We start from the raw sequence: 27016 nt of genomic DNA, 5'->3' as shown, positions 1-27016 counted from the left end.
TAGCCTAGCTCACTACCAACTCGCGTGTCGAGTGTCACTCGACACGCGCTATTTTCCATTATTTTAATTTGTTACATTCTCATTTTATTTGTATATAAATGTTAATACATTTTTGATAATGTACACCTTGATTGGGCAATAAGTTTAGAGTATAAATCGTAATATTTTTCAGAATATCATATTTTCTTTACACCATCAGCCATGAGGATTCTTGGCCATTGAGGGCCTCGGTTCTAATTTTCGTACACACGCTGATCGTTCTCTTTATCCTTCAAATCGTCCGGAAATAGCCCGAAAAACAAGCATATTTGTTGTAGTGCATAATTTCAATGTTACTTATACCAATATCATGTATCGGAATGTGTGCCTTCTTCTATATTGTTGTATTTTTTATTCATATATCAATTGTATCGTATCTCTTACTATCATATATTTCTGAGCAAGCCACATGTGTACATAAGGTGTGATACTGACACTAAGTGCAAAAGGTAATCCTTATTCGGAGTGACGGCGAGCTTTGCTAAATCAGATTTTTTTAATTACGTGCCCCCCAGAGCGGAGCTGAAATAGATACTTTTTGTTTGCCTGCATATTATTCCGAGAGCACACCGAATACGACATGCTTGCTGCTTGAATAACTCATTTCTACTACTTGATTATTTTGTATACATTTCTCATATTTGTTTCATTACTATTTCAACACACTCCCTTTATGACACCTTATAAATGGGAACTGAATCCTTCACGGAGGTAGTCGTTTGTAGTTCCTATCCCAGAACTCAACGCCCTGTTGGCCATGGAAAAGTTCAGCAAATTTGTTGATGAAAATCTTTGTGAAAGCAGTGACAGTGAGTTTTACTTTGGAAGTGAAGATATATCCGGAAGTAGTTCTAGTGATGAAGGTGGATTATCCAACAGTCATAAATCTACACCTGCAAAAAGGAGGAATTGCCGATTTCATCAGCAGGAACTGACAAAAAGTGACAGTGAAAGTGACACCCAAGTTGTACATAAAAAACGTAAAAAACTACAAAGAATTGTTTATTCTAGTGACAGTGTGGATGAGTGCAAAAGCGATGACATTGACATTCAAAGTGAAAAACTAACGCCAAAATGGATTGATGTCAGTGTGAATGACCAATCTCCGAAAAGGTATCCCTTCTCCACTGGACAAGTGTGCGTTGGTCCACAGGTTCCCGGTTACTGTGTGAAGCCCATTGAATTTTTTCAGTTGTTTTTTACAGACGCCTTGATAGAAAGCATAGCCTGTGAAACAAATATCTATGCTAAGAGTAAACTTCAAAATAGGATACTAGCCAAGAGATCAACTTGGAATAGTTGGACTGACGTCACCGCTAAGGAAATGAAGGCATTTTTCAGCATTATATTGAACATGGGCATTATTCATCAACCAAATATACAGGATTATTGGTTGTTAGAGTTTGTCTCTCATGTACCATTTTTTCGTGCAATCTTCACAAGGGAAAGGTTTTTGCAAATATTTTGGATGCTACATCTAAAAAATGAAAAAGCGGGGATAAATGATACAAGAACCAGAAAAGAGAAGGTCAGCTCGTTTTTGAATTATTTAGATATGAAGTTCAGAGAGAAATTCTATCCAGGGCGCGAGATAGCTATTGATGAATCTGTTGTGGGTTTCAAGGGCAAGGTGCGCTTCATCACGTACAACCCCAAAAAACCCACCAAATGGGGAATTCGTATCTATGTCCTCGCAGATTCCTGATGGGGTTACATCTATTCTTTTGTTCCTTACTTCCGTTCTGTAACATCTGACTCCCTTGCTAGATCTGATCTACCATTTACTTCAAAAATTGTAATAGAACTTTATGGCAGATTGAAGCAATCTCTTCCTGAAGCTCAGGGATTTCATGTATTTACTGATAGGTTCTACACAAGCGCAACACTTGCTAAGGAGTTGCTAAAATATAAGTGCCACTTGACAGGAACTCTGATGCCCAACAGGAAAGACAACCCAGCCCTAATAAAAAATCCCAGGATGAAAAAAGGAGAGTTGGTTGCCTATAGAAACAGGGACACATTACTCCTCTCATGGAAGGACAAAAGATTGGTTACATTACTAAGCACCTGGGACACTTCTGAATTGGAGGTAGTGGAAAGGAGGGTTCGAGATAGTGCTGAAATTCAAGAGGGTAGTCAAGCCGTAAGTCGTTGTGAACTACACCAAATTTATGGGTGGCGTGGACACTGCTGATCACTATACAAGTACCAATTGTTTCATAAGAAAGACATTGAAATGGTGGCGAAAGCTATTTTTCTGGGGCTTAGAAGTTAGTGCAGTAAATTCGTACATTTTATACAAAGAGTGCAAAAAAATGAAAGGTGAAAAGTGTATTTCGCATGTAAAATTCATTAGGGAGTTAGTTGCAGAACTTGTTGGAGATTACAGGATGGGTGGTACAACTCCCAGGGGCCGACCAAAACCATCAGACCCTCTACAAAGGTTGAATGGAAAACTCCATGTCATCATGCCACATTCTGAAAGAAAACACAAGGACTGTGTAGTTTGTTCAAAAAGAAACGTTAGAGGAGGAAGAAGAGAGACAATTTACTTTTGCGAAACATGTGAAAACCACCCAGGGCTTCATGTGGGGGAATGTTTTAGAAGGTATCACTGTTTAGAAAAATTTAGAGATCAATGAATATTTGATGCTTATTACTATATCTGAAAGCTTGATTTGTCTAATAAACACTTCATTTTAGAGAAATATAAAACTGCATTTCATAAGATATACTCATCCTCAAATTCAGGGGCTTTTAACAATATAATTCCGCGTAGACTACTGGTATAGGGGGTGAAAAATTCCAAGTGCAAAGAGTTAATTTCAAAATCAAGGGATTTTCTCTTGACGTTAACTATGCGGAAATACTTTGTATGCTTCAATTAGATACTTTATCCCATAGAAGAGTTAAGGCTGACTTAATATTTTTGTATAAATTAGTGATGGGTCGGTTCGATTCCTTGATTCTCGACCAAGAACCGGAATCGAAAACGAGTACTTGCCAAGGTGAAAAATCGATTCCGATTCCAGTAATACTTCAAACAACAAAATATATGACCGCGTTTCCAACTGTTATATGAATTTTCACGCCACGTAATCGTAATAACGAAACACATATCTCCTAGAGATGTGCGAGTACTCGAAAATTCAAGTCGAGTCGAGTAGTTGGTACTCGACTCAAGCGTTTCGAGTAGCATTACAAATGTAGAGTCGAGTAGTTACAGTTACAGAGCTTTCGAGGCTAGTAGGTCCAGCAATCTGCCTACAGTAAGCGCTATCATGAAACTCATGTAATAATACAGTTTTAAAAGCCGATAAGTCATTCTAATGCCTTGGCCTGGTAGTTTCAGCTGGCCGAATACACTATAGTTGTCGACGTGGGCGCCGAATACCTTTACGCCAGCCGCGGTGGCCGATCGTCTTCCTACCCGGCCCACACTGGTCCGCAATCGGAAAAAGCTGGAATATAAGTCCAAAATGACCTTTTTGGGAATAGAGACTTGAAACTTAGCGTAAATACAGTGGAACTTGGATAGTGCGTTCCTCCTTAGTACGTTTTCCTCCATAGTACGACGATTTCTCTCGGTCCCGGTACCATCGGAACAAAATACAGGCAAAAGTATTTGGTTAGTACGTTTAAAAAAATTGTGCTTTCCTGGTTAGTACGATCAATTGCTAGCCGTGACACAATCGTTCGTCAATTCGTTCTCCAGTATCTTCTTAAGGGTCGTAAAGCTCCGAATTCATGATTTAATTTATTATTACTAGCCACTAACATTCTTGCATTCATTCCACATATCTTTCTTCGACCGTGATTTATCCAAATGCATTTCTCAATTCTTATGAAGTGATGAATAATAAAATATGGCCATTTATCAGGAATGTCTGACTATGCAAAACTGCAGCCAATGAGAAGCCCCAATTTTCCCCACCCCGAGCTCCTCACCTTCTGTTGCCTCTGGAGTGCCCACTGCGCACAAATTTCACGAGTGGGCAATTGTTGCTATTGCACGAGTTATCATGATGAAGAAATGAGTCTTATCCAATTCCCACTTTATCTAAAGCATTACTGCACGACGTCAATGCTACGGAGTACGTGCGTATTTGACTACTGCTGCGGGAGGAGCAGACGATGCTCTGGATCTCCACTCAAGCTTAGCTTAAAAATACTTGATCTCGGCACGAAAGCAGACAACAATAAACAAATTTTTAAAGTAAATTTCAACTCTATAAAATAAAATCTTCTTGTAATTACGTCGTAATCTAATAGTCTTGCGTGTTATTATTCGATATATCGATCGATATAACAATCGATACGGCTTTATTCCAGAAGCAAATGTGTACGGCTGTTGCCGTAATTTAAGGTTAATATAATTTTGTCCAATTTTTATGATGTTTAAAAACAACCTGTTTACATACTCAGGGTTGTTGTTATATTCTCCGAGTATGCTGTGACAAAAAATAAATGACTTAGCTTTACTTGTCCTCTTTCTATAAATACATATAGGATAAATTACGGGAGAAAGACACCGTTTTCATGTAATTGTCTTCAGGAAATCTATGAAACGTTGTGGTTTTTATTCACATGGTATTTTTTTCAATGTAGCGCCCATTTTCTTTATTTTAAAGGTGAAAAGAGTTCAGGAAGGTGATCCTACGAGAACTACCGATAGTAATTGTAATTATGACGACTTTTCCACAGATTGCAATTACCCCGACTGCTATTTTTTACTTTCCTCGTTAGCACGTTTTCCTTGTTAGTATGTTCATTTTTTGTGGTCCCTTCAGAAACGTACTAAACTAGTTCCACTGTACTCATAAATCAATACCAGATATAGATTTATATGCCATTTTACATAAATACGAACCTTTAGTGAGATACAGAGGCCCAAGCATGACCAATTTTTCAATGCCACGCGAGATATCGTTTTTCCTCAAAAAATCTTTGAATTTATCCAAGTGGTTTTGCGTTGGTGTGAGTTTTATGGAATATAAAACGCAATATTCCTTTGATCTGGTGCTTTGCCTAAACTTTCAATGACTTTTGAAGATTTTGGCTCCCATCTGTCTGGTTTTACAACGCAAAATGGCCGACCCGTTTTTCACGTGAAATTTGACATAAAGTAGACATTATCTTTCATTTATGAAAAATATAATTCGGAAAATTTGAACCACAATATAAAGTAGAGATATCTAAAGAGTACTAATTAGAAATCTTGGAAAAAAGTTTGCGACAATGGAAATAAGAGCGATTTTTCAATCACTCGTCAAGGCTGAGCTACACGCCGCCGAACTCTTGTAACTGAGGTGGATTTTTCAAGTTTTTAAAAACATTAGTCTTGAAAATCGTCTTTTAAAGCATGGATAATCGTCTTCATTGACTTAAAACACTAAACTGAGGATGTTTAAAACCTGATTATTTATAGATTGACTACACCATTTAGCGCATTACTCGAGTGAAAATACTAAGGATTGGATATTTTTTGGAACCATCCCACGCATAAGAATTATGGCTCGGGTATTGAAGTAAAGTTAAGAGATTAAGTCGGCATGCTTAAGAGAGAGGAAACTGAACCGTTTCCATGAAAGGCAACAACCGATACCCTTTTTCCTCTTTCACCTTCGCCGAGGTGAGCCGTGCAGAAGGGGGAGTTTTCACACCACAAGGCTCTTTTAGCCTTTTTAATTACTGCGTCTTTCCGTTGTGATATTCATTTGCAGCGTTAAAGTTTCTTTCTTGAACTTAAAAATTGCAAGAGATTTTAAGGTTGATTAAATGACGTGAGAAGTATAGAATTTTTTTGGCTCTACAAAACTAAAGTTTAGTTCTATAGTTCGTTCGCTTCATCCACTTGAATTCCATGAAGATTCAAGATCCAAAAAAATCTTTGATATAATTTTTAATAAAAATTCCAAAGTCTTCGAAATCTTGCAATTTTGGTAGGGAAGTACTTGCCCAGTCACACAAGTGTGTAGCAAAAGGCAATTTTCTGCAGGCAGTAATCCTGTATCATGGATAGGTCAAAATCTGCTGGCTGAGCATGTAAAATAATTGGTTTTTCTGCTTGAGAATTTGAAATATATATATGGTCGACATATTACTTGGAGTTAATTAATTTCAATTGTCCTATGGAACTGTTGAAGACACATTAATTTTCATTCATCTCCTACTTCTGACAATAACCATCAACAACCCTCATTATATTTTCCTTCTTAAATTATGCTAGACATTCATCAAAATTGGAGTAGAATATATTGTAGCATGCATTGCTGTATTGCCTGGTTCAGAAATTATCATAGTCAACTCGACTCGATACTCGCGAGTAATTTTCAACTTGACTCGAGATTAAAAAGTGCTATGTGGAAATCCCTATTATATTCTGAAGGAGAAAATGCAGACTAGGGAGCCTGTGACAGGTACAGTGAGTCCTCGTTTAACGTCACTTACCGTTCCTGAAAAATGTGACGATAAACGAAATGACGTTAATCGAAGCATAATATCCCATAAGAAACAATTTAAAAAGTGAATATCGACCTCACAATTCCTACGCGAAAAAAATGTTAGCGTATCATATCTGGGGCATTTTTTACGATGGGAATGCCAAACTATCGCATAAATACGAGTTCCTGTCTTCATCGACGACAATAGCAGCAGTGACGTAAATCCTTCTCCATTTTTGTATCTTCCAGCATTTGCTTTTCGGCTTCGCTATGGTGGTCGCCCGGGCATCATCATTGCTGAAACATCGTCGGAGTTACAGAAAGCAAAATTATTGTGAACTCGGCGAAAAAAGTGACGACAAAAACTCCGAGTCCTACACGGAAAAATGCCTTGAAATCACTTTTTAGGTTCCTGAAAACCATTATGTCAAGGAAAACCTTGCGCACCTACGCAAGAATTCATTTAGCAGAAATTGTTGCTGAAACCATAATCGCAATTATCAATAAATAACACCGTTTTACACTTGGTATAGACTGACTATATTACCTCCCACAAAACGAACAACCTGCAACGCCCGCCGCTTCGCCTTTTTATTTGCGCGAAATTTAAAAGACTTGACGTTATCGCGAAGCGTAAGTGCGATAAACGAATGACGGTCTCAAAATTTTCGTGACGTTATCGCAATATGACGTTAAACGGGGTGACGTAGAACGAGGACTCGCTGTATATGGTCAAGATACAGTGATGCATTTAGAAAAGTACCTGAAGTCACCATAGCACACACTGTTGGAGCTGAAGTGGAAGCTTATTTATCAGAGATGAATGCACCACCAAATTCCTTCCCTGGGAAATACTGGAAGACTTGTATCTCCTACCCAAGGCTGAAAGTGTTAGCGAAGAGGTTTCTTGCCATACCGCCATCCACTGTGTTCAGGGAAAGGCATTTAGATCAGCAGGAAAAATACGTGATGTAAAATGCAACACGCTTTATCCTGGCAGAGTGAAGATGCTTTGCTTTCCGAGCAAAAATTTAAAGTCTGCAAAAGGAGACTAAATTTGTGAGACATTATTGATAATGCTAATATATTATCAATCAAAGATAGATATTAAAGGAGATGCTTTTATTTTAAATTTAAACATGAACAGTGCTAATATTCTAAAGTAATACCTATCATGTAACACCACTTTTCAGGTATGTTCTGTATTGAAATTTAGCTATTATATTTTAATTACATAGTGATGATATGAAAGATGCTTTTGTCAACTGACTCTTTCACAGAGAATTATTTTTTTAAGTGGTTTTATAGTTGCCTGGAATTAAGTGATATTTTTCTTAGAGCCTATGGCATCAGAATCGATGGAATCGGTATCGGTGGAATCGGAATGTCAGAATCGGAATCAGAATCGATAAAATTTTGGAATCGACCCATCACTAGTATAAACTTTTAAATAATAGAACTGTTTCTCCAGATCTTCTTGGTGCTGTAAATCTAAGAGTCCCATCTCATAATACAAGGACTAACCTAGCGTTTTCGAACAACTACCACAGGACTTCTTATGGACATGGTGCCCCAATCGAAAGAATGTTGAGGAATTTTAATCTCTTTCGAAGTTCACTGGATGTATTTAACTCTTCAATTACCCAAATTAGGAATTTAAAGATTGTTTGCTAAAAAGAATGCGACATCTGTCAATGATGGTTTTTTTGTTTTTATGCATTTTATTGCGATACACATATTGTATTTTATATTGATACTATGGTAATGAGAATGTTTAGATAATTGTATTTTATAATGTGTTTATGTGTTGTTTTACTGTGTCTTATAACATCTGTCGATGCTATGGTACTGATTTGTTTATTATTTTTATAATGTGTTTATATGGAAATATGGGCATTTTGCCTGTTAAAGCAAATAAATCAAATTAAATTATGGAGATCACCTTAATTTTTTTACCGAGCGTTCCCGCTAATTTACATCTATAGTGAAATTATTTTCATTCACTTCTTGTGGTTGTTCATTTAAATTTGTTATTAATTCAGATAATAAGAGTTCATCCTTGGAACCAATGAACCGACAACCGATGGGGGAGAACCAGTCCAGTACCGAAAAAATTTATGAACTGACTCATCCTTAATTTTAAATGTTTTTCGTGTGACTGCATAATGGGAAATTGCGCAAACAAGGAATTATGACTCCTGCATGGAAACATCGGAGCATATTTTTCAGAATTTAATCCTCAACCTCACAAATACACAACTTAGGGTGGGTTTCAAAATTCACTGGCAGTACTGCCAAACCTTTCCGAAATCAACTGGCAATACGGTGCTGTAACCAATGACATTAGTAATATGCGCATTTGAAACTAAAACAGCGTCGTTTATACCATGTGATCCTGCTTGCCTATAAAATTTTATCCACTCGTAATCCCGTTTACCTAGCTGCTAGATTTACCTGGAAAAAAGATCTACATGCAGTATCCACTAGGAATCACTCCGTAGATCTTCACATCCCTCAACATAACACACTTCACGTAACTAAATCCTTCACAATAATCGCCTCTAGAGTATGGAACTCCCTACCATCCAAAATTAGAAATACTAAATCCATACATGCCTTCAAAACCCAGGTGTACGATATCTTAATAAATAACCCTAAAATGCTGTCTGTCTAAAACTGATTGAAGTAAAATTAGAACGGTGTTAAATCGAATGGCTCTAACATATGGTTGCAGAAAATTGAGTGTAAAATTATGTTAAATTTGAGTGTCATACTAAGTTGTTATTTACTTTTTTTGTTTTTTTTAATACTGTTTGTCTGACACTATTGTTATATTAAATTATCGCCTTGATTTCTTGCGATGGTTGGTCAGTTACTCCGCAGTATGATGTTTTCCCTTGTGTTGCTGTTGTTTTGCCGTATTGTCTGTGTGCTGTCGGCGGTTTACAACGATTAAATGTTTTGTATTTCTTTTCATTTTTTGTTTTTCCTTATGAATATGATGTCACCAAGGAGGGGAAACTAAAGTATCTCCATTTTGGAAACTGTTTCTCCTTTCGTTGGTATTGTTTTTGCCTAATTGTTTGTAAGTTGGCGGCTGTCCGCAACAAGTGTATCTTATGTTTTTCTTTTTATTTTTTTTTTATTTTCTTTTGGGAATGTAATATCATGCTTAACATGTGAAAGTTGTGCAATGGTTTTCTCATGGGCCACAGGCCCACGAAATAAACGAATTTATTATTATTATTATTAGTCGATTGATGACGTTCCCTACTGCAAACTCTACTGCGGCTACAGCAAGCCGAGAGCAGCAGTAGTGGCAGTAAGCAAACGACTGGCAGTAAAATTTTAACTTGGCAGTGTGTTTTCGTGTAGTCATTGCACACGTGAGAAGATTCAAGTTATAATAAATGCCTGAGTTATCTCTTCACAGCTATTAAAGAATAAGTGTAAAGGGTAATAAAATGTTTGTTCAGCATATATAATATCTACTTTGAATGACTGAAAATGTCGAATATCTATTTTTTTAAAGTAGGTATTGTTCGCATAGTGTTTAACAACCAGTAAACATGATTTTCTTGAGGCTGATGGTAAATCAGGCTGCTTTGCCATCTTCTCTTTGAATTATTGGTTCAGTAAAAGTTAACATGTATTCCATCGTTTCTGGATAATTCTATTAATGTAGGAAAATAGAAATATGGCCATGATGCCTTACTTTTGACAAAGATAATTCAGTTCTTTAATTACTCCTAGCAATCGTTTAAAGGCTAATGGAATATGATTATTCTGGCAAAGTGTTAAAACGACAGTAAAATGTCCTTTAATACATAAATGTGTTAATTTACGCTTGTTAATGTTTATCCGATTTTTATACGCTTTTTATAAGTACTTATTATGTTACGGTATGTCTACATGCTATTTAATGTAACACTTTCTCCGTAAATTGGGTTAACACCCGCAAGAATAAACATTATTATTGTTAAATTAAATTATTCATTTCCATTCTTACCATTTACACTACTCTTCCGTCTAACAAGTTCTGTTCCTCCTCCTTTCTCTTTTTGGTCGATTTTACCATTGGAGTCGTCTAGAGATTTCATATCTTTCGCAGAGGCATCATTACAAGGTTTAGGAGGCCCCTCAGTAGCTATTTTCTTCAACTGTACCAGTTTATCTTCGAGAGTTTTCATTAAATTATCTTTCGCATAGTTAGCAGCAAACTGTAAAGTAGAGCACCCGCATTAGAAAAAAACGTTAGCAACAGCTCAAAAAGCGTTGCTAATGAGAATGGCAATGAATATATAATTGGATCACTGTACCTCTCCTCCATGCCCATCAAAAACAGCATACAGTGAAATTCCAGTGTTGTGAATGTTTTCTTTAGCGACAAAACGATCTTCCATTCGCGGACGAGCACCTTGCAGAGCATAGACCGCAACATTCCCTTCAATCAATTCCCAATTCACTTTATCACTGTCCACCGATCCATTGACGAATAACTGAAGACGGTGAACTTTGGAAGATGCTGTTCGTCCGATGGTAGTCTGCAGTTTCGCGAGCAATGTTCGACTCCATACATCTACCGCTTGTAAATAAACCAGTACAACAAAGAGGACAGCTCCGAACACTATGAATTCCGGCTTCAGCAGACACCATCGTAATATCTTCCACGCATAGTTAAAGGGAGCAAAGTTAAGGGGAAGTCCAACAGCAAAACGGGATATTATCTTCATGTGGGAGACATATGTCTGATACAGCACCTGATCCTCCAAGTCGTCCTCCATCTCTAATTCTTGTGACGATCATATGACCAAAATAGCAGCGCTGCGCGCTTGCCAAGGGCAGAGTCCTCTAGATTGCTCTCTCAACACTACTCTCTCATCATGTCGAGTCGTCGCATAGGCTTCCACTATGGCAACCACGACGTCCGCCATTTTCAGTGTAAATACTCCGTTTTCCCATAAGGAGATGTGGTAAAATTTCTTCGTTTTTTTGGTAAGCGAAGAATGTTGGTAATTTTCGGATAGGTGATATTGATTTTCGAAACCTTCAGTAACATAAGTACAAATTTTCTAGGCATGACAACAATGGAAACGGCGAAAATAAAGGTAAAACCAGGGCAAAGGCTAAACGTATTACGACCTGATCGAACCCTTGTTTTAATGGCTTGACACCCAATTGCGCTAAATAATCACTGAAAATACTATTAACGGAAACTCTTACCCTCAATAAAAAGGCTCTTTGCAAAATATGTTCTGACACAAGCAATTCCGCCGCGAGTTTAATGACTGAAATCTGATAGTAGGACAGCGGGTAGATGGGCGTAACCAGCTGGAGACGGCCTTTCAGCGGCGTAGTGCGGTGGGATAGGACCCCCCTGTCCCCCGGACAATATGAAAACAGTTACTTTGATTAATGTAAAAAACAAAATATTGAGAAATGACGAGTTTACAAAAGATTTCTTTGACAAATAGTTTTTTCGATCATTATCCCGAACGAAATTCCTGGCTACGCCCCCCCCTTAGAAGCGAAAAGAAATTAAGCTCGTAACGAAAATTTTAAAGAAATTACTTAAAAAATTATATTCGCATAAGACATGCAACAAATTTAAGTCATTCTCTTCATTGTATAGACCAAGGAAACGCTGTCATAATTTACTTACAATTTTGGCTTCTTCATTCTTTGCAAAAATGTTACTACTTGAAAGACCACGACATGTCCTCCTTGCTTTGATCCTGGGTACCAATGGAGCAGCGAGGGGGGTTATGGGGGATAAATTCCTCCCCCAGAGATCAGAGAAATTTTTAATTTTAATCCATTTTACTTAATTGGATTAATATTACTAATAGAATAGTCTAAGGACTAATAAAATAACCCTCAGAAAGCCATAAAACTCAACATTTATCTTAAAATTCGCCAATTTACTAATCTCGCACCGACCGCTTATCCTGGAGGGTATTCCGTTCCCCCACACACCCTGGTATTAATTGCACCTAAACCCACCCCCCCAGTCTTAAGTACTACCTGGGCCCCTGCAGGGTACTCACATGGATGGATGTGCTCAATACCAAATGCCAATGATAGAAACAGTCAGAGGGCATATCTGTTCCAATGATAGTAGTATCCAGCGGTCTGGGGTCCTGATGGGGGGAATTCGGAGGTCTTCCTTGGAAAATTTTAGGGAACTGCATGCCCGAAAATGGATTTTGACAATTTTCTCGCTCTTAAATAGTAGATAAAGATAAAAATAAAATACTATGAAAATTGAGAAAATTAATAATTTATTATGGAGCTGATATCTCTTTAATGAATTTGTCCCAGAAACAGCACTGAAATCTAAAAAAAAGAAACTAAATACAATCTTTCCAAATAAGCACTTGCAGTTTTTTTTTTACCTTCTGGACACCTAACTCACTTCATTTTATTTACAATGAGTATGCAGTAAAGAAAGCAACCAATGAACACAAAACTTTTTATAATTACAAAAAATATTGGTACAAGTAACCTAAGTAATGAATATCTTTTTTTAATTACACCTTTAATATCCCCTCAAGATGGAGCAGGCCCCCCCTAAGCTTGGGTGACTCAGAGATTGCCAACCTGGCCAGTCCGCCCTTGTACCCAAATAGCAATGCAAGCCGGAATCAGGCTTGCAGCAACCTAGAAAAAACAAACTTGAATCACGGTTTAACAACTTGCTTATTATCATCCCTATGCAAGCCCTTCCACTGTTTACTGCATCACTAATTGAAAAAAAATTAATAACTACAAGCCTAGATGAACCACTGGGGTCTTTTCCTGGGAAATAAGTCCTTGGAATAGAGAACACATAGCAAAAGAAAACAATTCTAAAATGAACATCCATACAATTCCTTGAAAAGTAAAAGTAGAACAAAATATAACAGGGGATCATGTCAGACCATTCTCAAAAAACCTAGTACGTACACTAAGACGCACTCTTGCAATTAAATCAACATAAATAATTTGTGGGATACAATGAATGAACGCCTAATAACACAACATAGCTCCGTGAACAGTTAATTGTGATTAATAACAGCAGTAGGTAATACTTAACTAGACATATAAAATTAACTTCTACAATCTGAGTTGACACAAGGGTACTAACTTTCAAATTCCAAGCAGACGCATTTGGTAAAAAATTTATTTATGACTGAAATAGAGATCATTTCTCCCATAATATCCCAATCCCAGATAATATATTCGTGATTATAAGCAATTCCCATCTCTGCTTAAGGTGAAATGAAGTGAAACATAAGATAAATAAAGAAGAACCAAAGTGCTCATATTAAGGCCAAAATGCCTAATATATACCGGGGCACTAATGTAGGAATAAAATTCAATCTATATATGACATGAACTATTTTGCTATTAATCCAAAAAAGATTACTGAAGTCTTTTATGACCAGGACACAACTCCTGTAATGGCATGCCCGTGCATTTTGTAACAACACACTCAAAAGTATATGATAAGATATGTAAATAAGTCTTCCTTCTTAGTTAGCTTCAAGTCAGCTAGATTGATATGACTTTTGTCAACAGCAGGCTCCTCATTTAGTCCACTCTTGTCTCAATTCAATTCCGTGAAAGATTTACAACAGGACATCTCTGTTAGCCTAACTGAAATACGCCATGGAATAAAATACAATTTCCATACACTTAGGTATCAATATCCTTAAATTGGAGACTAATGTGAATGACATCCATATCTTAGTAATTTTTTACATCCTCATCATATGCTTAGGATAATTAACATAATTATAGAATGATTTCCACACGTCTGCATAATAGTTACCAAAATTTAACATGCATGAATCACCTAAGTTTATTCATGAGTCCTTTGATGTGATCTCATGTGTTCTCTCTAAACAAGTGGACTAGTAGTAGTACTGTATGGGAATAAATGTGAAAAATGGCTCTTAATCTTGACAATACGTTAAGCAAAGGTAAATAAATTTTTTAAAGACCGAACCATGCACCTTTTAGAAGTGATGTAAGAATCTTTCTCTCACTTGAAAATTCATTAAAATCTTAGGTAAGAGGTGTTCTTGGAAATCATTCCTGCAAATTAAGGACTTCTAAGGATATTTAAACCAGAAAGCTCTGATACTAGGTGGTAAATTATAATAAACTTTGCTCTTTTTATGCCAAAATAATGAAATATCTGATATAACAGTTGATTTTATATCTCTATATAAGACAACTTAATGCAAATATGTTTCACTAGAATGTGTAAAGCCGTCAACAATCCACCTTAACCACGACTCAACTGGTAGATAACCAACTATTCATGGTATAAACATTATACATATTGGTAATGATAAAATGTGTATATGCCAAAGAGGGATATATGCAATAAGAACTGATTAGTCATCGTATCAACACACAACAAACAAAGAGGGAAAAACCACTTAACCAGGCCAAATATACCTATGTCAGAGCATTAGAATAAAGGTGCTTCCATGCTATTGAATAGATTGAGAATTCCATATCAGCAACTCATCTTCAAATTTGATGTAAAGAACTCAAAAATGTAACCACTTATGTGAATTACCAGAGTAAAGCAATGGAACAGGTAGTTAAGAGGTAATCATATAAAAAATTACTCTTGTATAAAATACATCAAGGCCAGGTAAACACTGACAGAGGTGATGCTCTAATAACTAGCTATGTGGAGCAACATCAAACACTTGCTCATAAATAAATAATACAGATGACACCCCATGGAATCAGTTTTAACATAATAGAAGTTCAATATGATTTAGACTGAGCGTTGAACTTGAATATAGAAAAAACAAACAACAAGTTAGAAAATTTATGAAAAAATACATTTTGCTACTCCAGATATATTCTCTCATTAAGCAAAATACATGGTGACACCACAATGCCAATGCAGAAGATGATTGCTGTGAATATAACGCTGCACATGCTTCTTCTGCTTAGGTTATTTGGACATGAAATGCAGTAATTGTATCTTATCATTGTAGAAGTCGTTCCATTATATAGCCATCAATTCCAAACATGATACAACAGGCAGCATTGAATCTGGAACAAAGGAATAATCTTGGTGACATCAACTGAGTGAACTTGAGTAACATATAAGAATAAAACAAATCACCACTGGTATCACATAACATGCATTTCAATTTAATGCACAATATATGCACTGCAGAACACCTTGGTAAGAGGGCTATCCACTTAGAAAATAAAAAAAGCTAATCCATACAATATTATGGGCCAAATTCAGTACCAAAATATTCTTAAGCACTCCATTTAGGAGGATCTGAATTCAAGATATTGCCCACCCTGTTCCTCTAAATGATGCAACAAGATGATGAGCCCCGATATGAAGAAACATTTATGCACATTATTGAATAAGACACTCAAGTTTAATGCAATAGAAGCATAATTATAATAGCATCCAAAGTATATTAATCAAGAAACGATACTGAATTTCAAAGTGTCAGAATGACTTTAGCAAACACGATGGTAGTTCTCAAATCAGACAGTCACCAAAACAGCTTAACATAAGAGCAACCAGTGACTCCATTTAATTACTCCAGAAGTATTTTGAAAACACTTTTTCAATGTAAAGAAGCAATTTGGATGCTATGGAAGTAATGAAAAATGGTATAACTGAAAAATTGTCAGAATATAAGCAATGGCAATGTGAAATAAAAGAACTTGCAATAGATATAGTTTAATCTTACATTCAAGAAAACTTGTCAATTTGAGAAGCTACCTTATTTGATAGATGATAAGCATTAGCAAAGACTGCATGCTTATTTTACAACAAATGTGCTGATTTCTCAAAATATAATAGATGAATGAGAATGTTAACAAATACGTCATTTAAAAATAAACACATGTAGTCATATCTCAGCAAAATACCAAGTCCAGGTGACATGTATGGAAGATAGGAAAGAATTGACTTACACCACCTAAAGACAATAAAATGAGGCATAATAGAAACAGCCAAACTATGTACAAGAGATTTTAGAAGTCCATGACTCAGGGTAATATAGGTGCTTATGACATGAATAAACACACAAATAAAGACATGCTCAATATCTCCAGCCCATAAGACTGCATGTAGTCTTCAAAAAACACTTAACCTATCCTAGAAACAAGACCTTGGATTCATCCAGCCTTCGACTATGCCAAACATGAATTACACACAGGTGATTTTTTCCGAGGAAAACTATCGAGAAACCACTGGTCAATGATTTTGGTTTCAAACAAAAAATTTGCATCATTTCACATTTTAATATAGCATTGAAGTACTCTCTCAAAGAAGTAGAATAGGACTTTAACAATGAAAATAGCAATGAGGTACTTCTTAATTAATTACTAAAAGGTCCTCTTTATTTTCTTCCTTTAGCCGCAGTAAGTTCAAATATGGTATCACAAAATGAAGGTAGTTTCAAAATCATTTGAATTGTCAATATCAGCAATGTTTTTGATTTGTAAATTAGTTCACAGACCCCAAGAATACAATGAAGCTATGAAGGGAAAGTAGAGATATCACTTGCTTGTGCATGCTTGCCACTTCTTACAAACTTGAACCAATAATTAAAGAGTATGTTTAATTACCACTTCCTTTTAATAATAATACTTCAGGCAGCGCCTGACACCGAGAACCTAAACTATTGAATGGACGATGAGGATACATATATGCTTTGATGATGCCATTCCCCAATAAATGCCCTGGCATCACTATCAATCCACCAGTTGTTTGTAAGAAACATTTCCAATGAACCCATTTATAAAGGGATCGATAGTACTTGTACAATCATATTTTTACAGCCTAGAGCTAATAGGTAATTGTCTCTCAGGCTGGTTAATAATCTAAACAGGACAGCCGTTCGCGCTACTTTTGAATAATTTCATAATTTAATCGTCATAAGAAGAGATAAGTGGGCAGTGAAACTTGTGCTATCTGTCGAGCGTAGGTATATGGGTGACAGCAAAGGACGATGGAATTGAAAATGCTACTCAAGATGAACAAAAGAAAACAAAGCCCAACAACCAGATGACTGATAGACAATAACCCAATTGAACGGTGCCACAATACTTCGTTATCACCAATAATAATACCGTTCATCACAATGCACTGACACTGATAACATCATAAACACACTCTCTCAGCAAATGCCAATAGTATGAATAACAGAACAACCTTAATACGTACATACCACACTCGATGGCTCTTCAACTTCAGCAAAGGAAAAGACTTTCAATTCAAGACCGGCAATCGAATATTAGAGGTCTCCTCATGGTGTAATAGGCTTCAGACGATTCGCGACGCCGAAAATCGTCGGAACATCATTGGGCTTTTAATATTTTCCAGCCTCTCTTCCGAGCGGATTCAAATTTTGATTCGTATAAGTGCACCTGTGGCAAAGAAAACTCGCAGGAAAATGTTTTCATAATGATTAAATGGCTAAATAAATACATGCTTGTAATATATGTTGACTATAATATTAATCAAGGAAGGTTTCGCGGCTTATATAAATCGCATGTAATTACAAGGTGTAAAATCCAAAATGGATTCGAATGCAATTACCTACAAACATTCGTTACCAAAGGGACATGAATATTACATGATTTCAGTAAGTCTTTAATGAAAACTGGTATCATTGATTGTATCACACGTAAAGTTCCTCACGATATTTCAAACGTGAAAGCACTTATATGTTACAGGTATAACTTTCAAGGAGACTTACAAGTATAACTTTCACGCGACGAAATAATAACAACTTACCACATTCCATTGTGTGAATAAGTTGCGTATTCTGGTTTATTGTTTAAATTAATTAATTGAATGTAGCACGGGTTAATTGTATCAGTATTACGACACTATCAAAGTTTAAAAACCATTGACACAAATAACCTTAAACCTATACATGAAAAACTCTCAACAATAGCAGGAATTATAATGCACTCTTTTCTGTTTACATTACGTATACAACGTAAAACTGATTGGCAAAGGTATTAATCTTTGAAGTAAATCACAGCCTTTCATCAAATTATGCCGAAACTAAGTAAGAACTTGATCTTCATATGAATACTTACCCAATACATTGAATTACATCAACTTCTAACTCACCTCACAAATAGTGGAAGACGGCTATGGTTGCCACTCATTCACCCCCCACATTTGTAGCCATTTAGCCCTTACCTGAGGATTACAAGGAAAAACAAAAGCGCGGAACACATCCCTACAACTATAGGAACAGTTTGGTGCAGAAGAACCGCCCATCTCTCTTATTTATCAATTACAAAAATGTAAAAAACTGCACCAACTCGACGTTACGCCTATGCTACAACACAGACCGCCATTAATGATGAGAGTGAAGATGGCAGGTTGCGACGACTCAACTTCGTAGTTATTATATGGCAATATAGAGGACTCTGGCCAAGGGTGGCCAAGAGCTCATGAGAATAAAAAGAAAACAGCACGAACATTACTCCCGCCCCGTAGAAATGAGGATCCTCAAAACTGCACCTATAGTATTGTCATCCAACGCAGGTCCGTTGAACGCTCAATGCTTCGGAGCGCCACCAAGCGGTCCGTTATTCGCTACGGAGCGCTACAGGTTGGGCTGTGACGTCACGGCAAACGTCATACACCGATTTCCCGCCTCGCTCCAGACCAGCTCCAGACGCTCCCCCTGAAAACTTGGGTCAGCGGTGGAGCGAGTCAATTTTTGGCGGAAATTCGAAGGGAATGCACTGAGGCAATGGAGAGTTTACTCACTATGCAGATGTTGGACGCTGAATGTGGACGCTTTTCTCCTATAAAAGTGACTACGAAGTAACGGAGTGGACGCACTTAGTAAATAGATGTAAATTTAATCGTGATTTAAATAAATATTTAGCAAGAACTATCTATCCGTAAACATTCTCGTATCTCCCCCAAAATGAACTCAAATGTCTCTGGAAGCAGCCTTAACATACAAAAGAAAACAAAAAATTATTAAAAGGGGCATGTAATATAAGAAAGGATTGTAAGAACAATTAACGACAAATCAACTCATGCCGTAACTTAAAATCTGAAGAAAAATAGGATTTACATGAAATGGATTAATGTTTTTAATAGTCTTTAGCCATAATCAGTTGACATGTTTCAACTGAGAAAACGGTAGAGTATCTACTTTTTCCTTTTCTAGGGTAATGAGTTTCATTAAGAAGGGGTAGGTGTGAGAAATACGGTCCAAAGTTTCTTGCTTTACTTAGTGGAACCTCGATATTGGAAAATATAATTCATTTAAATGATATTCGAATATATTTATTAATATTCAATTACCATAATCACCTCATTTCGCAATTAAAACCATATATTCGATTTCATAATCCCAGTTTGCCCACCCTCGTTCATTTCCGCCATCTTGACTTCGCTCCTGACCGGTCCGAAAAGAAATTCTTGTAGCGAACGTAGCGCCCAAGGCCCTTATATATATATACCAAGGCCCTTATATACAAGGGCGCTACCATGGCCCTTGTATATAAGGGCCATGGTAGCGCCAAGGGCCATGGACCGGAGCTCCGGAGCACTTCCGTCTGTAGCGTCTGGTAGCAAAAAGTAGCATTCATTGCACCGCACCCTAATGGCTTTACAAAAGCCACCACTCGCGTCGCTAACAGACGAATTAACCCAGAGTCCTCTATATTGCCATATAAGAACTAAGAAGACATGATGAGAGAGTAGTGTTGAGAGAGCAATCTAGAGGACTCTGAATTAACCCAAGGCCATATATGTTTAAAGGTTCTGACCATAAATACTCTACACAGGATTCTCCACTCCCTTGGTTCCTGTGATTCCCACCGATCGCATCAAATAGCGGCGCTGATGTAGCGAGCCCCGGTTGTCACGCCCACAAGAGGCACGCTACGCGGCGAATTTGAATCCACGTTTCGCAACGCAGAGCTGTGAAGGGCAAAATTTGCTGGCGGAGCGGGAGCTCTCGTGGCGTCGACGCAACGCGGAGCTGTGAAGGCACCCTAATATGGCCGCGAGAGGCACGCTTTGCGGCGAATTTGAATCCATGTCTCAATCGTTCATTGCTAAGAAATAAAGTTCGTGTCAACTGTCCACGAAAATATAACTATCACCGTGAGTTTATGTAGTTTCCTGGTGGTGAAAATGTACGTAATCACAAAATTGGTACGCTAATTCACGTTGAGAGAAGGGAAGAATAAGTGGGTAAGGAAACGCTGTTAACTTTCCCTAGCCTGAATTAAGTTTGAGGGCCCATAGATATCAACCATGTCTTTAAACTTCCAACACCTATGTTTTAGAGAATTAAGAATGATTCCTGCGCAGCTCATAAAGAAGAGCACTCGTTGACATCATTACCAGACCACCTAGGCACACTTGGGGAAGGGTCAGATCCGGTATTAGGACCATAGCAAGAATTTTTATCATACAGACTGTCCCAAGGGTCGTCTGTCATTTTTGACCTGTAATTTTAGTAACTTTGCATGGAGCAATATTCATGAAAATTGTCACACTTATGGGGAAAGGTCCTAAGTTTTGTTAAGTGTAAGCAAAATTTTACAATTTTGACCTTTTGACCTCACAAAGTGGGTCCAAACCAAAAATTTGAATTTGCCTTATGGGGTTTCAATGTTAAAAAAATCGAAATAGACAAAAGTGTGAATTTCATTGACCAATATGTCAATTCTTAGGTTTTCGGACACGAGAGAACCGAAAATAACACTTTTATTTACGAATATTCAACCGTTGACCCAGTAAGGTCACCGTCAAGGTCATAAGGGTGGCAAAAGGAATAGCATACCAACAAAGGTGTCGATCCATGGGTTTTGTAGGGTGCCCAAGTCATTGGTATTGTCCAAATACCCGTATTAATCACTAATTGACCTCCGAGGGTCACCACGGGGGTCAAAGGTCATAGAGTTAAAAGTCGGGCAATCATAAAAACCAAGGGGTCAAATCATAGGTTTTGAAGGGTGCCAAAGTCGGTTAGGCTGTTCGTAGATCCGTATTGTTGATATTTTGACCTCCGAAGGTCACAATTCGGGTCAAAGGTCATAGAGTCAAACGTCGAGCCATCATGACAACCAAGGTGTCAAACCATAGGTTTTCAAGGGTGCCAAAGTCGGTTAGGCTGTTCGTACATCCGTATTGTTGATATTTTGACCTCCGAAGGTCACAATTGGGGTCAAAGGTCATAGAGTTAAATCGGCCCACCATGACAGCAAAAGAGTGTAACAATGTGTTTTAAAGGGTGCCCAAGTCAGTTTTGCTGTTTTCAAATCCATATTGTCGACTTTTTATTACCAGCGAGGGTCACAATGGGGTCAGAGGTCATAGAGGCATGTTTTGAAATAATAGGAAACAAACAACAAAACAACCTTTGGTTGGGGACATTAGTTTTTAAAAACAGCAAAACTGACTTGGGCACCCTTTAAAACACATTGTTACACTCTTTTGCTGTCATGGTGGGCCGATTTAACTCTATTACCCTTGACCCCCATTATGACCTTCGGAGGTCAAAATATCAACAATACGGATGTACGAACAGCCTAACCGACTTTGGCACCCTTCAAAACCTATGGTTTGACACCTTGGTTGTCATGATGGCTCGACGTTTGACTCTATGACCTTTGACCCCAATTGTGACCTTCGGAGGTCAAAAAATCAACAATACGGATCTACGAACAGCCTAACCGACTTTGGCACCCTTCAAAACCGATGGTTTGACACCTTGGTTGTCATGATGGCTCGACGTTTGACTCTATGACCTTTGACCCGAATTGTGACCTTCGGAGGTCAAAATATCAACAATACCGATCTACGAACAGCCTAACCGACTTTGGCACCCTTCAAAACCTATGGTTTGACCCCTTGGTTTTTATGATTGCCCCACTTTTAACTCTATGACCTTTGACCCCCGTGGTGACCCTCGGAGGTCAATTAGTGAATAATACGGGTATTTGGACAATACCAATGACTTGGGCACCTTACAAAACCCATGGATCGACACCTTTGTTGGTATGCTATTCCTTTTGCCACCCTTATGACCTTGACGGTGACCTTACTGGGTCAACGGTTGAATATTCGTAAATAAAAGTGTTATTTTCGGTTCTCTCGTGTCCGAAAACCTAAGAATTGACATATTGGTCAATGAAATTCACACTTTTGTCTATTTCGATTTTTTTAACATTGAAACCCCATAAGGCAAATTCAAATTTTTGGTTTGGACCCACTTTGTGAGGTCAAAAGGTCAAAATTGTAAAATTTTGCTTACACTTAACAAAACTTAGGACCTTTCCCCATAAGTGTGACAATTTTCATGAATATTGCTCCATGCAAAGTTACTAAAATTACAGGTCAAAAATGACAGACGACCCTTGGGACAGTCTGTATGATAAAAATTCTTGCTATGGTCCTGTATCCCCAACCGCTTATTTTCCCTCAGCTCCCAATCGTAGCCTGAGCTGCATCCGGGCACAAAACACCGAGATTTACCCATGATATTTCGTAAATATCTTACTGGTGGAGAAATACTAAAAAAAAAACACCAAAATCGGTGAAATTCTCGGCTCACAGAGGATGATAACAGCCGCTCACTCATAAGCCGCCATTGACAACAAGCCAAATGAAAGGAATAGTAGTGTCGGTCGCGCCACAAGTGGCAAAAGTTGGAACTTGAATTAATGCGCGGGACCCGTGTTCAAATTATGACTGCTACCGCCACCTAGTGGGGCCTCCTTAGTAATGTAAACTCTATGGTTCTGACAACCCTACCAGGCGGCCATTTTGATTCCTGAAGCCGACGATGTTTGCTTGTATGTGAACGCTTACTACTCGCCGAGGATACTGTTTATTTTCTTTTAGCGACAGAATGAAGGACTTTATGGTTTCGATATTACTCCTAATCATAGGTGGATCTAGGGGGGGGGGCACGGGAGTACCAGCCCCCCCCCCCCAAGACCCTTAAAAAATACTCAAGACTTTTAATACGGTCCCATTATCATTGCGTTCATTTGTATTACGAGGTATCCTTAAGCCCCCCAGAACAAAATCCTGGATACGGCCTTGCTTGTGCCCCCCCAGAAAGAAATCCTGTGTCCGCCCCTGCTCCTAATTACTAATGTATCGTCTCTCAGCAGTGAATGTACTTCTGAAGCAAGTAACGACGGTGTAGGACACTTCAAAATGTTTTGAAAATCTCTGCATTCGTATTTAGAAAATGAGGCAATTCATCTCCAATTTGTGACCTCAACGCATAGAAAACTGAGAGAAAATTAAGGAGCGGCGATGGTCCGACGAATTCTAGGACGTTGATTAAAGTTGAAAAGGAAGCAAATGTTCCACTATTTTTAAAGACGGGCTATAATTGCTTAAAAAAATTAAAAAATTGAGTTGAAACAATCCAATGTACTAAATAAACATGTAGTGCTATATATACTATATAAATAATATCTAATATATTAAATGAATTATAAAATATAACATACACGAATAAAAATAGTTTTCCTCAACCTTAATTAATCCTGGAAAAAAGTATTACTAATAATCTCTGCTAAAGGTAATAAATATTTAGTAAAACCAACAGCATTGAACACGCACGCTATTTCTTTCTATCAATTTAAGCGCAGTTCCGCAGATTGAGATAAGGCACTTCAAATACGACGCAGTCACGTCACAGGCTAGAATACAGTTCGATTATCATTTTGATGATTACTGGAACAGTCGATCATGGTGCGAATCAGCAGGGGTCTGATAAACCTAAAAAAAAATAATCAAAGCGCGAGGAAATTCAGCTTTGATTAAAAAATGTGAGCGAAAATTGGGAAAAAACTTTTTATTTCACAACTTTTCTCATGAAAACACTTCGGCTACCATGGCCTTGTGGTCGAGCAGTTTTTTTATACCCTTCACTCAGGGCTTTGGCATGTACTTCAGTCCTAAAGCAAAAGAATTTGCGCAAAGATAGAGACCTAATATCATGACATTTCACCAACTCTGGTGTCACAACATGTGACTGGTGTGGTAGAATTTTTTTACAGAAAAAATTCTACAACATTACCTTATTATGCCCAGAATAGCCTTATAATTTTCAAAAGCCCCTTCTGCCTCTTTGCTGAGCTCCCAACACCACTTGCTGGGTCTCATGAGAGCACCTTCCTCCTTCTCCTTTATGGTCAACAAGGAGGTACTGCTGGAACCCGCATCACTCCCATCCCCACATAACATATTGATACAGGTGTCACACTGTACCAACCCACAAACCTGTTTCACCACGAAACCATTTAAATATTATAGGGAGCCCTGATCTACTGCATCCAAAGGAGTACAAGTGGCCTCAAAATTAGTCGATGTCTCCTCCTCTTGTACCTCCTCTACCCTTGGTCCAGAAACATTGAGGAAGTCTGCCTATTGAGCTCCCTCATCGGTATCACAATTTCCCTTGAAGGGGACAAGCATAAATTGACCAATGCTTATAATTTTGATGGCATTTTTTAATTGAACTGGGGATGGAATTGGGTTTTTAACCCGCACACAGGAGAATAAATTCTCTAGCGAGTCCTGGCAAAACCTTGACGTTAAAAAATAATGAAATGAACAATCATTTAATAGATAATGTTGTATTTGCAGCATAGTCTCTGTATTCAATTTAATTCCAGTCTGGACAGGCTTCCACTTGCCATCCCCAACACTCATCCTTTCACTTACTCCCACAAAGTATTTCAAAAATTGAATACTTGTCTCATATACATCCAGTCTAAATTTACTGAGAGCCATTACAGTGTTCCTTGAGCACATTAACTCAAACCACCTATCGAATAGGGAAATTGCATACTTTTTATAAACAGTATGCTGATATACTACAGTAAACACTTAGTACAGCAATATATTTTTTTCCGCTTAAAATTCAGTTTATACCCTAGAAAATGACTCCCAAAAGTCGCCCGAGTTTCGCGGGCTAAAAAATACCGCCCCCACTAATCTTTGGCTGTGACGTCATAGTTTAGTACGAGTCCAAGATCCAAGCCCAGTAACTGCAGGTTTGGAAGAGCCACGTTGCGTTTAAAGGAGAACATGGGTGAAATAAGGAAAAATTACAAGTGGTGCATTATTCCTCTGTGCAATAACACCCCAGAAAAAAATTTTCGTCTGCATTCCCACGGAGGAAATTAGAGGAAAAGCCTCGATGCATGCCGTCTGTCGGGATGAGCGGTACGGAAAAACAAGAGTATAATAAACAGAATGATAAACCCGTGTGCTATGTGAGCGAAGATAACTTTAATATAAATAATATTTTCCATATTTCATCTACTGAATAACTTGAAACTGAGATTTTTCTATAGTTCGGCCGCCGTAGAATAAAAACTCAACTTCTCAACAAAAATCGAGATACTTGTTTCTCGATGGGTACGATGGACTCGAATTATTTATGGCACTTGTTCAATTTCAGTACGGGAGGACATAGAAAATTCCATGATGTTTAAAATCAAGGGAGGAAATATGAAAATATAGAGCAATGTTGATCCTCATGCATTCGAGTGCCAGCCAAGAAGACAGCGTTTTCTTCTACTGTCGGCGTCAAAATGATGCGCCGCTGTACTTTGCAAATTTATATCCTGGCTTCACTACATGCTATAATAATGAACTATACGTCATTTTAAAGGAAATTTTATCCTAAATTCTGATTTATTTTATTACAAAAAAATTGAAAAATGTAGACACGGTCAGTGCAATAAATGACTCCGCGCACCGAAAAATTAGCCGTTTTGTCAACTTCATGAACTTTGCAACTCAACCTAAGGAAAACTACTACGTCTACAGCATTCATCTTCCACATTAATTTACACTCATCAGTGCGGATTAATAAAATGGCTTTTGGGTATTTTTCGAACTTATATTTTGTTATAAATTAATGAAAATATTTAAACATTATCTTGTCCCATAGTTTACCCCGAAAAATAAAGAAAGTTGTAGATGGAAAAAGAATGGAATCCAGAGGTGGTCACAAAAAATGAATCGCAGCATTCTTTGATTTTATTCTACGCCGTTGCTTGCTTTTCAAAAAAAAAGTTGAGTCACAAGAGGAATATACCTGTGTGTGTGTGTGAATATACAATGTGACTCAACTTTTTTTTTGAACATATGTTCCGCGGCCTTTGATTTGGAAACTATGGAGATAAGAATGGACATGTGTGGATCAGCAATTTCCATTTAGTTGGTTGTCAGGATAAACCAAGGATCCATTTAAAGGTTGTCAGGCCATCGTATAAAGATAGGACTGATGTGCACCACAGGGGAAATGGTGTGTTTGAGGGAAAGTCAAACCCAAAGTTGCCCAAAGAATGTGCAGTTCTATGTTGCTCTTTCCCCAGTTAAAACCAAATAGAAATTGGATTGGGATGATATTTTCACCACGGGTTCCAGTGATAGTGAGAGTGCAGGTGATCACGGTCATCGTCGAAAGTCATCCCTCTAGGATTTCCGATACGGAATTTTTAAGTGACAACCGATCGCAATG

The 27016-nt window shown here is 37.7% G+C and overlaps 1 protein-coding gene across 1 annotated transcript in view; it reads right to left on the bottom strand.

Moving 5' to 3' along the window:
- LOC124167691 (protein phosphatase 1L) overlaps positions 1–19039 on the bottom strand; it is a 47709-nt gene extending 28670 nt beyond the window's left edge. The window contains exons 1-3 of the mRNA XM_046545678.1: positions 18924–19039; positions 10802–11322; positions 10492–10702 (exon numbers count right to left, since the gene is read on the bottom strand). Of these exons, the coding sequence (XP_046401634.1) occupies positions 10492–10702; positions 10802–11266 (676 nt within the window). The 5' untranslated portion in view covers positions 11267–11322; positions 18924–19039. The remainder of the gene's footprint in view (positions 1–10491; positions 10703–10801; positions 11323–18923) is intronic.
- Between the last annotated feature and the right edge of the window lie 7977 nt (positions 19040–27016).

The sequence above is a fragment of the Ischnura elegans genome, chromosome 11 (genome assembly GCF_921293095.1).
Source record: "Ischnura elegans chromosome 11, ioIscEleg1.1, whole genome shotgun sequence".
NCBI lineage: Eukaryota > Metazoa > Arthropoda > Insecta > Odonata > Coenagrionidae > Ischnura > Ischnura elegans.
The sequence above is the reverse complement of the archived record's forward strand: the minus strand, read 5'-3'. Positions and strand labels throughout refer to the sequence as shown.